The 14,797-nt window shown below is 42.7% G+C and overlaps 1 protein-coding gene across 1 annotated transcript in view; it reads right to left on the reverse strand.

Annotated features, from left to right (window-relative positions):
- Positions 1–3,180: 3,180 nt before the first annotated feature.
- The window catches only part of LOC115113642 (ubiquitin carboxyl-terminal hydrolase 10-like), a 31,103-nt gene continuing 19,486 nt past the window's right edge, over positions 3,181–14,797 (reverse strand). The window contains 6 exon segments of the mRNA XM_029641519.2: positions 3,181–6,559; positions 9,228–9,293; positions 10,278–10,422; positions 12,398–12,563; positions 13,819–13,993; positions 14,199–14,298. Coding sequence (XP_029497379.2) covers positions 6,372–6,559; positions 9,228–9,293; positions 10,278–10,422; positions 12,398–12,563; positions 13,819–13,993; positions 14,199–14,298 — 840 coding nt within the window. The 3' untranslated portion in view covers positions 3,181–6,371.

Consider the following 14,797-nt stretch of genomic DNA (forward strand, 5'->3'; position numbering starts at 1 on the left):
ATGACCTCCCTACAACGCCTGGGCATGCTCCTGATGAGGTGGCAGATGGTCTCCTGAGGGATATCCTCCCAGACCTGGATTAAAGCATCTGCCAACTCAACCTGGACAGTCTGTGGTGCAACGTGGCGTTGGTGGATGGAGCGAGACATGATGTCCCAGATGTGCTCAATTGGATTCAGGTCTGGGGAACGGGCAGGCAAGCCCATAGCATCCATGCCTTCCTCTTGCAGGAACTGCTGACACACTCCAGCCACATGAGGTCTAGCATTGTCTTGCATTAGGAGGAACCCAGGGCCAACCGCACCAGCATATGGTCTCACAAGGGGTCTGAGGATCTCATCTCGGTACCGAATGGCAGTCAGGCTACCTCTGGCAAGCACATGGAGGGCTGTGCGGCCCCCCAAAGAAATGCCACCCCACACCATGACTGACCCACCACCAAACCGGTCATGCTGGAGGATGTTGCAGGCAGCAGAACGTTCTCCACGGCGTCTCCAGACTGTCACGTCTGTCACATGTGCTCAGTGTGAACCTGCTTTCATCTGTGAAGAGCACAGGGCGCCAGTGGCGAATTTGCCAATCTTGGTGTTCTCTGGCAAATGCCAAACGTCCTGCACGGTGTTGGGCTGTAAGCACAACCCCCACCTGTGGACGTCGGGCCCTCATACCACCATCATGAAGACTGTTTCTGACCGTTTGAGCAGACACATGCACATTTGTGGTCTGCTGGAGGTCATTTTGCAGGGCTGCTCCTGCTCCTCCTTGCACAAAGGCGGAGGTAGCGGTCCTGCTGCTGGGTTGTTGCCCTCCTCCACGTCTCCTGATGTACTGGCCTGTCTCCTGGTAGCACCTCCATGCTCTGGACACTACACTGACAGACACAGCAAACCTTCTTGCCACAGCTCGCATTGATGTCCCATCCTGGATGAGCTGCACTACCTGAGCCACTTGTGTGGGTTGCAGACTCCATCTCATGCTACCACTTGAGTGAAAGCACCACCAGCATTCAAAAGTGACCAAAACATCAGCCAGGAAGCATAGGAACTGAGAAGTGGTCTGTGGTTATCACCTGCAGAACCAGTCCTTTATTGGGGGTGTCTTGCTAATTGCCTATAATTTCCACCTGTTGTCTATTCCATTTGCACAACAGCATGTGAATTTTGTCAATCAGTGTTGCTTCCTAAGTGGACAGTTTGATTTCACAGAAGTGTGATTGACTTGGAGTTACATTGTTGTTTAAGTGTTCCCTTTATTTTTTTGAACAGTGTATTATAATTAAGTCTATGATTTGATAGAGCAGTCTGACTGAGCTGTGGTAGGCAGCAGCAGGCTCGTAAATATTCATTCAAACAGCACTTTCCTGCATTTGCCAGGAGCTCTTCGCTGTGCTTCATGCATTGCGCGGTTTATGACTTCAAGCCTATCAACTCCCGAGATTAGGCTGACAATACTATAGTGCCAAAAAGAACATCCAATAGTCAAAGGTATATGAAATACAAATGGTGTGGAGAGAAAAGTCCTAGAATTCCTATAACTGTAACCGAAAACTTCTTACCTGTGAATATTGAAGACTCGTGTTAAAAGGAACCATCAGCTCTCATATGTTCTCATGTTCTGAGCAAGGAACTTAAATGTTAGCTTTTTTAAAATTAATTTTTTACATGGCAAATATTGCACTTTCACTATCTTCTCCAACACTTTGTTTTTGCATTATTTGTTCCAAATTGAACATGTTTCATTATTTATTTGAGACTAAATTGATTTTGATGCATTATATTAAGTTAAAATCTTAATAAGTGTTCCTTCCATATCTTTGTTATTGTCATTATGACAAATATATTTTTAAGTGTCTGATTAATCAGTGTCTGCTTTTTTTTGGTCCTCCAATAATCAGTTTCGGCATTGAAAAATCATAATCGGTCTACCTCTTGACCATACCATACTAATTTGAGTGTCCCGGATTCACATTTACTATGTTATGTCCAGTCTATGAGACCAGGCTGTTATTGTGACATTGTCTGTACTGGTGCAGTGGACTGTGGACTTCAGGAAACAGCAGAGGGAACACCCCCCTATCCACATCGATGGATCAGTAGTGGAGAGGGTAGCAAGTTTTAAGTTCCTCGGCATACACATCACAGACAAACTGAATTGGTCCACTCACACTGACAGCGTCGTGAAGAAGGCGCAGCAGCGCCTCTTCAACCTCAGGAGGCTGAAGAAATTCGGCTTGTCACCAAAAGCACTCACAAACTTCTACAGATGCACAATCGAGAGCATCCTGGCGGGCTGTATCACCGCCTGGTACGGCAACTGCTCCGCCCTCAACCGTAAGGCTCTCCAGAGGGTAGTGAGGTCTGCACAACGCATCACCGGGGGCAAACTACCTGCCCTCCAGGACACCTACACCACCCGATGTTACAGGAAGGCCATAAAGATCATCAAGGACATCAACCACCCGAACCACTGCCTGTTCACCCCGCTATCATCCAGAAGGCGAGGTCAGTACAGGTGCATCAAAGCTGGGACCGAGAGACTGAAAAACAGCTTCTATCTCAAGGCCATCAGACTGTTAAACAGCAATCACTAACATTGAGTGGCTGCTGCCAACACACTGTCATTGACACTGACCCAACTCCAGCCACTTTAATAATGGGAATTGATGGGAAATGATGTAAATATATCACTAGCCACTTTAAACAATGCTACCTTATATAATGTTACTTACCCTACATTATTCATCTCATATGCATATGTATATACTGTACTCTAGATCATCGACTGCATTCTTATGTCACTAGCCACTTTAACTATGCCACTTTGTTTACTTTGTCTACATACTCATCTCATATGTATATACTGTACTCGATACCAACTACTGTATGCTGCTCTGTACCATCACTCATTCATATATCCTTATGTACATATTCCTTATCCCCTTACACTGTGTATAAGACAGTAGTTTTGGAATTGTTAGTTAGATTACTTGTTGGTTATCACGGCATTGTCGGAACTAGAAGCACAAGCATTTCGCTACACTCGCATTAACATTTGCTAACCATGTGTATGTGACAAATAACATTTGATTTGATTTGCAGTTGAATGTGTGTAGAGACTGCAGATGTTAGGAGTACTAGAAGAAAGCTAAGCAGTCTTCTGACTACACCATTATCAAACGGCTTCAGTTTTCCACAATATTTTATTTGAACAATAAACAAAAAGAGTAGAATGCTGTGGGATTAAGATTAAAAGACAGCATATAGTTTTCAGCTTGATATCCCAACACAAGCCCTCAGCAGACAACCGTGTTAGGAAGCACAAACTAAACAGAACGACATCATTGAAGCGATTCGCCAGCACATATCCTGACCATAATCATAAAAAAGACTCAGGGATAAAATGTGTACAACAGAAAGCTTTCTGAAAGCTTTAGTGTCTGTTTCAAACCATCTTCTTCAAAACACTCTTCAGGGGGGAAAGAAAAACAAATCAAACCAACATTGTCACAATGAGTATCAGATATGACCCCATAGCCATCAGCACAATTGAACTAACACTTATAAGGAGTTTTATAATGATCTGAACATATCAGCTCAATTTCCTCATATGGAATGACTGAGGCATGCCGATTGAATGAATCATGAGCTGTGGCAACAGAACCTATGATGCAGAGGTGAAACCAAAATTAGACAGAAGCATTAACGCAATTATGAAAGCCAACAGAGTCAATGTGAAGTAACCTTTGGTTTCACTTGGAGATAAAAAAAAAAAAACTTTACATACCCATAAGTAATAAGCAAATGACTTGAGGGAACCAAATTCTGCAGTTTAAACTACAAAATTGCAGTCACTAACATAATACACATTTTTCAGGACAAAATATTCAACGCTAATTCATGGGAAGGGAATTGTGTGGCCAATTTAAATGACACTGCTCCAAACTCAATAAAGTATGCAACACAGAAATTGCACATGGTAAGATAACTATTTCCATTACTCAAGAGTTTCCAGTCACTTCAAATAAAAGGGGATACAGGTATATTGAATAAGTCTCTGCTACCATCAGTGAGAGAACTACAAAGTGAGAAATGGGATAAAATAAGCTCTTCCTGTTGGATCTAAAATGCATGCCCTGCTATTCTGATGTGGGAAAAATGATTTCACACTGCCCCAACCTTCCAGTGGTCAGAAATGGGAAGGTGTGAGAGCCGCCTTACCAAAAGACCCATTCCCAGTTGTGTACCTCGCTTTATCTAATGGCCAAGTGTGTGTGCGCACGTAGTGTGTATGTGAGAAAGTGTATACAGTATGTGAAAGATCTTTAGAAAATGGTCTGCTTTGCCCATTAAGGACATAGAGTATACAAGGGTAAACCACAATGCACCAAGTCTTCAGCAAAGTAATGTACCAGTTATGTTCTTTTTGTAAATGATTAAATACTGACAGATTCTGACATTGGTTTGGTTGAAATGTCCCTTAAGCTTAAACTATGGATCAAACTTAAAGGAAAAAATATATATGATCAAGCAAAGACCTTGTCCAATTTATTCATTGTTGTGCTTTACCTTGGGAAATTTCACTCAAATATCAATTTAGATGCCATATAGTATAATTCTGGGGAAACGGTCATGGTATTATTGAACAAATGAAAAATAACATTTAAGCGAAACTCAAAACACAATCAATGAATAATAATGATGATGCAAAAGCAAGGTCTCAAACAAAAACAAACATGATTTCCTTTTGTGGGCATTTGTTGTGGGGGATTTCATTTCTAGAGCCAAGCAGCAGATGTGATCCACTTCCCTTCAACATGGACAGTCTCTCTCGCTGGAAAGGAACTGCACTCAGCCACAAAAGAGGAAATGCACAGGTCAGGTACATTCCCATAAACTTTACAGACATTTGACTCACAGTTGTCACACTCACTGGGTTGGACTCGTACATTGAGTGGAGATTTGGATTAGAAAGCTTTGCACTGCGAACCTAAGGCAACCCCCTTTTTCTGGCGAGTTGGGGGGTAAGGGGTCATGTGGCTGTTGTAACTCTACAACGGCAGACCGCCTATACATAGATGGAACCTTTAGACCAGAACAAGGGAAAAAAATGATAAATGAAGGATGAGGGGGGAAAGGATCGGTATAAAATTAACACGGGCTGGTGCTTGTGGTGGAATCTCAGTCTTCACTGGTATCTCTCCAGCGCTCCAGAGTACTCAGAAATCCTTAGAACTAACAGCCACTCAGGGAGCCAAACAAGGTGACAACTTGATTCAGATGTCTCTTTTTTTTTTTATATCTTTTTTTTACAGTTTTAAATCTTAAAATATCTGTAAGTGTGCATTAGCACATCCACATCTTGTTATTGATCAGATATATTATACGTGCACAGTAGCTTCTTTTTTTATATCATCATTTAAATCCTAAAGCGCATTAAAATTGTTTTTAGATATTCTTTCTAATTCTACACCCAGAAAACACAAGGTTCTTTCAAACAAAGCTGTTTAGTTTCAGCACACTGTAGCAGCACCTCTTCTCCTGTAATTGTTTCTATTTTTTTGATGGCTCAAGTTTTACCTAGATTTAAAAGCATCAGGAAAGTGAGGAAGGTGGAGAAGTAAGAAGAGATGGTGGCCATGAAGAGTATCTTGCCTCTGGAGTTAAAGAGACTCATTCGATAATGTTTTGCTGTTTGCTGGTGCTGGGCCTTTTTCGATGCACGCTGACAAAATTTCAACAGGTGTTTAAACTGCTGCAAATTCATTAGGACAACTCCCCTTGCTAAAAGGCAAAACACTGATTATTTTATGCCATTTTCAACAACAAAAGAAAGATGAAAAAAAGAAAGAAGAGTAGATTATAACAAAAAAAAAAAGATGACTTCTCTCCAGCAGCCCAACCGGACATCTGCAGCCTGGTGTTGTAGATAGATAGTTCGCCCTGTGGGTAAAGTACCCACTGTTCCCAGTCTGAACGAGGCTGTAGGTTCAGAGGCGAGTCTCAAGGTCCCCTCCCCTCAGTCCATTCAACAGTCTCTCCTCACAGCATTAGAAAAACAGCAGTGGCGCACAGAGAAGAGGAAGCCATCACAGGGAAAATATTTTACAACGCCTCCTTTTTCCCTTTAATTCTTTCAAAAAAAGATAAAAGGAAAAAAGGCATTGTTGGAAAAGCTGGCTCTCTGGAAAAGCAGGGACGAGGGGGAGGAAGAAAATCTTGCAAGAAGTTGGGGGCAGTGTTCCTGTTCATTAGTTTGTATGTATGCATGTGTATGTGCACTTGAGTGTGTATGTCTGTAGTGGGAGTGTATGTGTAGTTGAATGTGTGTAAATCGAGTGTTCCTCTGAGTGTGCATGAACGTGTGTGTGGTGTCTAGAGCAGGTCGACGCGACGGTAGTACAGCAGGTAGGCAGTGCGCTCAGCAGTCTGCTTCACCACCTGGTACTGGTTGATGACCTTCACTGACTGGTCGTCAATGCGCAGCCAGCCGTTCAGACCGATGTGGAAGACATCCGTGGTGTAATGGCCGCCTGTAGCGCTGTTCCCATGGTGATAGACAACTGCGACAGGGACACACAAAATGGAAGCTTTTCAGAGGTGGAAATCAAACTGAAACGAGGAAAAATGCACTTACATGTTTGTCTCACCAAGTTATCTTAAGAGGTTTGCACTAACTGGATAAGAGCTTCTGCTAAATGACTAAAATGTCCAAATGAAAAAGTAATTCTGGTATCTGGTTCTGGCTACACAAGGTCAGAGCCAGTAACTAACTACTGATATCAGAAACTTTCTGGAGCACCCTAGGCATGTAGACCAGGGTTGCTAGCCTTAGAGAGGCCTCCATTTCAGTGTGTTATTGATGTAGGCATTAAATATCACGTTGTAAGCAAACTTCTATTATAATTCTTTCACATATCTGATCAAGTGTCGTAAGAATTCTTGGCAATGCATCAATCATGACCAAATGTAAAAACCTAAGTAAATGCAGCAGGAGAATGTGGAAAGAAAATAACTTTGTCCATTCTGTGCCCGTATTTACAGGCTGGCAACACGTGTTCCAAATGGACTTAACGCCCTTAAAGTGAAACACTACGATACCATGAAGACCACATTTAAAAGTGGGCTTCGGATTTAAGCAACAGTGACAGTTATTACCAGGCAGAAATAACTCGTTAAGTTGAGTAAACATGGCAATCTTGTTAGATCCGTTTGATTTAGACACAGAACTAGATTCAGGCGGTAACTCATTCTTTGTACTGAAACCATAAGCTACTATAGGCAAGGAGTAACATCATTACCCCCTCACATCTGACAACAGATATGTGCAACCACAACTGAATGGTTGGTTTAACTGGAGGGAAACAAGAAATACCCGTGTGTAGTTGAGACAACTTTCCACCTAAGTGCTTGATTGCATAGGTTCACCTTTTCACTGGCAGCAGAATTTTAAAATGGCATGAATGAAGTTTCCAAAGGCACTTATATTACATATTTACTATACTGTTATGTTATCATATTACACACTGTGTAGCATGAGACCTTTTCATCAAGATTTTCTCCATCCCATGGGCCAGATAGTCAGAGACCAGGCAAAACATTTACCTCCAGGATCTTACAGCAAAAGATTAACTGCACCTCTATAGCAACAGTTGCTAGGGGTTACTCTACTAACAGATTTTTGACAAGTAAGGAAAGCATTTTTCTGCTCTGAAAGCAAAATAAACAGCTGAAGACAATTTACCTCCAAACTACAGGGAGATTAACAGGACCCCCATATCCACAGTGGAGGTCGTCTCTGTTTAAACTGGTCAGTGAGGCGTGAAGAGAGAGGAGGAGGGGGCAGGAGAACTACATGCTGAATAAGCTGCTGGAAATAACAGTTAACTGAACACTGGCCACTCACACCTACACCAGACAGCAGCACAGTGGAGATGTTTTCATTGAGCAGGCAGAGCTCCCTAATGAAGGCCCACTTTTATTCCCTTTGGTCCTGCCAGGGAGGAGGTTATAGGGGTGGGGGGGCAGGGCTGTGGTAAAGTCTGGGGTAATGCTCTAGTCTAGAAACACTTCACCTGCACCTTTCTCCATAGACAAATCATAATACTGTCCAGTACATTAAACAGGTATGTTAACACTCTAGAATTTGGTAGGGCATTGAGAAATTTGCAGAAACAGCGTTTTGCTCCCACTAAAAGTTTCTAAACATGGTTTGAGTCAACCTTTCCTGAAATTGACCCTTCGCTAAGCCACGCATCCCTTGGTTACTGTTAAAAAAAAGACTACACCTTGCTAGTCAGGATACTTGGGTAGGCTATGTTGTGGTGGACTGTCATTACAATTTCTTCACAGGAACCTGGTAAAATTATGTTTATAGTGTAACTAAATGGCTCTGAATTCACTGTCAGCATGCAGTCAAAGCTATAACCCTTTTTGGAGCTAAATAGTTCATTCAAATCTTATCCTGACGTCGACAGCAGATTCATAACATTGCTAACTTATCTAACTAACATACATTAAGTGGTTAGCTAGCATTAGCAACGTTTGGTGGTCAATGAGACAGAACTACCTAACCAGCTGTGCTAGCAAACAATGTAACAAAAGTATCATTTCAGATTTGATAAATAGGCTCTGTATTTCAGGAATCACAGTACCAAGTAGTAGTATTCTATTATTTAGCCATTTAATTAGTATTATTATTTTTAAATAATGAAAACTCAAGTTATTGCCATTCATGAGATTTAAGCGTGAGCTTGTCTGAGGAGTGGGACTTGACAACTATTGCTTTCCATTGATTGCTGAAAATGATTGGGTGTGGCTTAGTGAAGGGTCAATTGAGTTTTGTCCAAAACATAACATTTTTCCAAGAGCAAGTCATGACTCCGAGAAGTTCAATCGGCTTATCAAAAACACAGTTGCCGAAGCAAGACTTCCAAGGTAGCTCAACTCAAAAAGATCAATATTATCAGTCACTGAGATAGCATGTGGAGTAAACCGAGTATGAAAGGAAACCTCAATACGAGTCTGAACACAATCGAAAGAGAATCCTATGAACTATTGAACTTAATGTTTGAATACATCTTATGCTAGACTATATATGTTATTGCCTGTAGCATAGGGTCAATACCCTATTACTGCATATAATTGAATGATTATGACCATTTGTGTGACACTGTGGGTGTAGAAGGAGAGGTGTGTAGTTGATCATAAATCAGTATATATAGTACATACCTGCAAAGAGCCTGTAGGTTCTTTGGCCTTTGAATATTTTACTCCGCACCCCTGAAGAGAGGAGATCTAAGGAGAGACAAATTAATAAAGTACAGCCACATCACAGAGAGAAACAAAATGTATAAGATAGTCCCTCAGAGCACCATCAATTATAGTTATTTGGGTCTGTGTGCCATGAAAGCCAGCCTGTCTAAATAAAGGTGGCTATAAAAATACACCAGTGTAGCGTTTGGTAAATCGTACGCAGAATGCTGGCAGGCTGCCACTCATGCCAAACCAAAATAAAGCCTACTTTTTATAATTTATACACCGCAGGAGACCCAACACGCTGGACCCAGTTTACATTGGAACGAACCAGGGATTCTCTCCACATTCTGATGCTTATTCTGTAAATCTACAGTACTAATATCCTCAAGCTCCTGGGACCTTGTCTGTGGGGATTTGGTAGACGTGCTGTTAGGATTACTTACAGAAACCCCACATGAACCTCCTACATGGGACAGATGGAAACAGAGGCTCCCTCAGATATTAATGACATGTTGACCTGACATGGTATTTCTTTGGGGGGGGGGTCCTCTATAAATATTTCCCCCGTGTGCTGTGTGTTCAGGGCTTGTAGGGTAGGCCGGGCAGAGCAGTAAACATAGGCAGGCTGGCTGGCCAGCACAGGACTGATGAGGTGTAAAGTTGTGTGAGGTTGGGTGTTGGGGCTGAATGAGGAGGCCTTTAACGGTATGAGGTCAACCCACAAATCATCTCTCCCTGCCTCTGATGACGACTTCCCAGCACCCTCGTTTAAATACGCAATGTCAGATAAGTGAGCTAAACCTGTGTGTGTGTCTAACTAGGACCCAGACTGTGGAAAGACTAGTCTTTACTGGAATATGATCAGATTCTGACTGTGAAGTGTGTTATGAACGATTGCCTTTCTCACCCAGGGTTCAGAGAGCTTCACACACATTCAATAGTGCTAATTAAATAATTGGGGCATGTGTTTTAAGTGGGGACTTCACCCAATGGTTTGTGGAGGCTTTTCAGTGATTCATGTACCTTTGCTGATCTCCAGGTCTACAGGGTAATCAATGTTCTTGATCAGTTTCTGACAGCCTCCAGTCTTCTCAAACACAAATCTCTTGAGATGGAGCACCAGCACTGGAGGGAGCTCCTCTAGGGTCACTCTCCGGCTGATCTCAATCTGCAAACACAGGAGAGATCATCAAACTGAGCCCGGGGACCATTTGACAAAGTGGAGCCACATCAAACAGCTAATATAAACCAGAACAGGATCTCCCAATTTATCCAGGGATTAGACAGTGAAAAAAACCAGCACACACTGTCACACAGGCCTACACTAAGAGCCTGCTGTGAGCTTTGATCTAGTCACTTTTGAATCACTGGGGTTTGACACCTTCACTGTCAGAACCAGACAGTGACCCCAACTACCAGCTACTTCTAAAACGATATCAAGGTACTGTAACAACTGTCTTGTAAAATAAAAGCTGATGAGGTTGGTAAACAACACAGCTGTCAAACAGATGTTGTCCTCACCAGTTTTGTTTCCATACAGAAGAAGCATGCAAGGCACATTTGTCTTCTTATACTGTGGCTTTAAAACAATGTGTTTTCACCAGGCAGCTCAGTCAGAGAGGACATGAAGCATAAACAATGCTTTAGAGTCCACACGCACAACACAGCCCTCAGTCTATTAACCTCTTCAGTCGACCCTCTACTTTTTTGAACATTTTGTTAAAAATCGCCCTGCTACTCATGCCAGGAATATAGTACGTTCATATGGTTAGAATGTGTGGATAGGAAACCCCCGGACGTTTTTAAAACTGGTTAAATCACGACTGTGGCTATTACATAACGTGCGTTACATCGGAAAGCGCAGGAAAACCTGATCACAGAAAATGGAAATAAATATCCTTGCGCCACTTCCAGCAATTGTTAACAGTGAGCCGAATTAGATAAGACCGAGCATTCAACTCCCACAGCATCCCCATGTTGTCTAGAGTCTTGTGAATTGAATCATCTTTGATTCTTGGTTGAACCGAAAGAGGGGCACCGCTTACCTCCGGTCTCCGCCCAGATCATTCCGGAAGAGCTCTCTCCTGAAATTTTTTCCAAGACGACAGCTAATGATATTTACATCGCCTACGGATGATTTTTATCGCTTATTAACGTTTACTAATACCTAAAGTAGCATTACAAACGTATTTCGAAGTGTTTTGTGAAAGTTTATCGTCTACTTTTTGAATTTTAAAAAATGACGTTACGTTGTGAAATCGCTGTTTTTTTCGTTTATCACACAGTCTACATATAACGATATCTTGGCTTTATATGGCCCGATTTAATCTAAATAAAGACCCAATAGTGTTTATGGGACATCTAGGAGTGCCAACAAAGAAGATGGTGAAAGGTAATGACTGTTTTCTATTTTATTGTGCGGTTTGTGTAACGCCGAAATGCTAATTATTTTGTTTACGTCCCCTGCTGTGCTTTTCTGTTGTAGTGTATTGGTGCATGCTATCAGATAATAGCTTCTCATGCTGTCGCCGAAAAGCATTTTAAAAATCTGACTTGTTGCCTGGATTCACAACGAGTGTAGCTTTAATTTGATACCCTGCATGTGTATTTTAATGAACTTTTGAGTTTTAACTAATACTATTAGCATTTAGCGTAGCACATTTGCATTTCCAGAGCTCTAGTTGGGACGCAAGCGTCCCAAGTAGAGGCAAGAGGTTAAGAGAAACAAGGCCAATGGGAAGACGATCTGTTAAGAGTCCGACTACTTCAGCCCATTAGAAGGGGCCCATCAAGGGGAGAGTGCTTTGTGTATTGGAGTGTGCTGCTGAGCATCCCAAATACTCCAGTTAAAAGAAACGAGACACCACAGTAACTAATATTCTCATTGTCTAAACACTACATTTTTTACTTTTAACTGCCAACATGCCCACATCCTTGTTTCGCATTGCAGAAGAAAAACAAATGGAAATCAATTGGAGGTTTTCAAAGCAGCATTCAAGTTTGGATCAACATACTTCAACTAATTGCATGTGGGGGAAAAACCAAGCGATTGAGCATGAAATCAGAATGACCGATATGCAAACACATCCAAGCCTTGTAATGGTTTAGTAGTAGCATTGGTGTACTGTGTGAAAGACCCTTACCTCCTGCTTGGTTTTAGTTGTGTAGCCCTGAACTGACTCCCGTGCCACCAGGGTCTCCAGGGCCTCCTGAACGGTGCGGATCTTCTCTGACTGGATGTCCAGCTGCAGGGTGAAGAAGGGCTGCAGGGTGGCTGACTCCTTAGAGTTCTGCTGGTACACCACCGACCTGCATAGGACAGAAAGTCAAATATACCCCACTTCAGACAATGAAATACAATGCATACAAGGACATTACACAAAGCTTCATACAGTAATGGGGTTTGAGTGTCTCAACGACATCTTGACCTCAGAAAACAGCATCACAGCTTTGAAGGAAAGTATATGGGTCATACTACAGATTCTCTCTACATGTCTCTCCAAACTACACCTTTATGAATCATCTCCTCTCCTTCCTCAAATTCTCCTTAGTGGCAGAAACTGATCCAAAATGTACAAATGGCAAAAACAACTCCAACATTCATAGCCCTCTGACAGCCATATGAGTGAAACGGTCATGCTAATCTCTTTAAAATTTGAAAATAATTTCAACCTTGCTCCAATGATTCCCCTCAGCCAAAGCAATTATCCTGACTCGAGTGGCTGAAAAAGTGAATGTAGCTGAACTCAGTGGGTATGCATAGTTCAACCAAGACCTTCCTGAAGGTCAGCCCTTAAGTTCCATTTACTTTAACTACTCTTTTTTCAGAGAAAAATAATCCTCTGAAGTGATCTTTAACCCAGTCAGGCCAGGCGTGTGCCAGATCAGAACCTCTGAGAGAAGAACCTCAGAGAGCATGACATTTGGCCCAGGCACACCCTCACAGGTCCAAAACTTTCAAAGTTGTTTTGTGATTCTTTCTTTGCTAGAGTGTGTGTCTCACGCCTGGCTGTCCAGGCCACCGACCACAGGCCGGGACACAATGGCTGTTATTCTGAAGAGTGCTTCTGGAGCAGAGAAAGCCCAGAGCCAGCTGGTGGCAGGCCTGTTTGGGATGGCATCCTCAGCTGAGGTTGGAGCTGGGGGCCCAGAGGTGGTGCCAGGGCAACCAGCCCAAGGGGGCCCAGATAAAGATGGCACTATACTCTCTGTTCTCCTGTCATACCAAGCACCTGCACCACAGCCAATAAAAAGAAGGGCAAGGACACCACTGGTGCCACAGTTCTGCTGCTGGGCTTTAAGAAAAATAAGCTCTGGGCAGGGAGAAAAGAAACACTCAGTGGCTGACCATCACTCTGGCTTCATGTGGGAGAAGCCAGGTGTCTTTCCAAGCCTCAGGCTTTTCTTTCAAGGAAATAGTAGTAAAGGCTTTGGGTCCACCAAAACATTGACTTGACTATATCGTGATGAACAACATTAAGTTTCCATTATAAGCAACACCTCACATGTAAAGAAACTGTGCTTGAGTTTCCTGACACCTCACAAGTCAACGGTGTTACCCTACCGGATGTGCCCTCCGAATATGTCAGTGATAGGGGTGCGGACAAAGTCAGCTTGACGCGTAATGGAGGTCTTGTTTCGGGGGCCCACTTGCTCCCATTCGTCCTCGCTCCCCTCCTTATCAGCAACATCGTCATCCACACCTGACTGGGACTCTGGGCCGTTGGGTGTGGGGGCTTCTGATCAAGACAGGAGAAGAGACAACTGATTTAGAACCACAGTCAATGGAAATCATAGAGCAGATCCAGCAGTGAGGCCAAAGAACATAAGGAAATTATGTGAAATGAAAATGGACTAGATCAGCTAAGTTCATAAGCAGAGAGCACGTGTAAATAGATAATTGTAAGACCTCATGCATCAGATTTAGACCATGGCACTACTTACTCTCTTCCTGAGGGGAGAAGAGCTTTTTCAAAGCCAGCATCTCCTCATGTAGTCCATTGAGGGTGAAACCCAGGTATTCCTCCGCATCCTCCTGTCGACCCTGACAGAGAACGCACAACCATCAGCACGAATGAGACCACGGTGCCAAGAGAGCCTCCGCTCTAATGCAACACCACTGCCTTAGCTGTTACTGAGCATCAGGACAGGACAGTGTGCACATGGCACAGGTGAGATACAATCTAAACCGCATAGGGAATGCCTGCCTCAAGAGCTCTCTCATTCCATTTGGAATAGCTTTTTTAATTACACTTCATATGATTATGAATCAGTAATGAGTCAGCATGTCTCATGCACCAACGGATGGATATTTGTACATGTATCCATGTACTGTACCATCCAGACAGGTACAGACTGAATGTCTCCGGTGCATAGACTCAAGTGTACCGATGAGAATGTGGAATTTTACATAAAACCAGTGTCAGGAAACAGGTGATAGAGTGTTTCAGTTTAATTGCTCTAATTCAGGGCTTGTGAAGTTATACTTAGGCTAAATATAAGCCTTCCACAACCATAAGAGCCACTGATAATTTAATTATTTT

Source organism: Oncorhynchus nerka, linkage group LG28 (genome assembly GCF_034236695.1).
Source record: "Oncorhynchus nerka isolate Pitt River linkage group LG28, Oner_Uvic_2.0, whole genome shotgun sequence".
In the NCBI taxonomy this organism is placed as follows: domain Eukaryota; kingdom Metazoa; phylum Chordata; class Actinopteri; order Salmoniformes; family Salmonidae; genus Oncorhynchus; species Oncorhynchus nerka.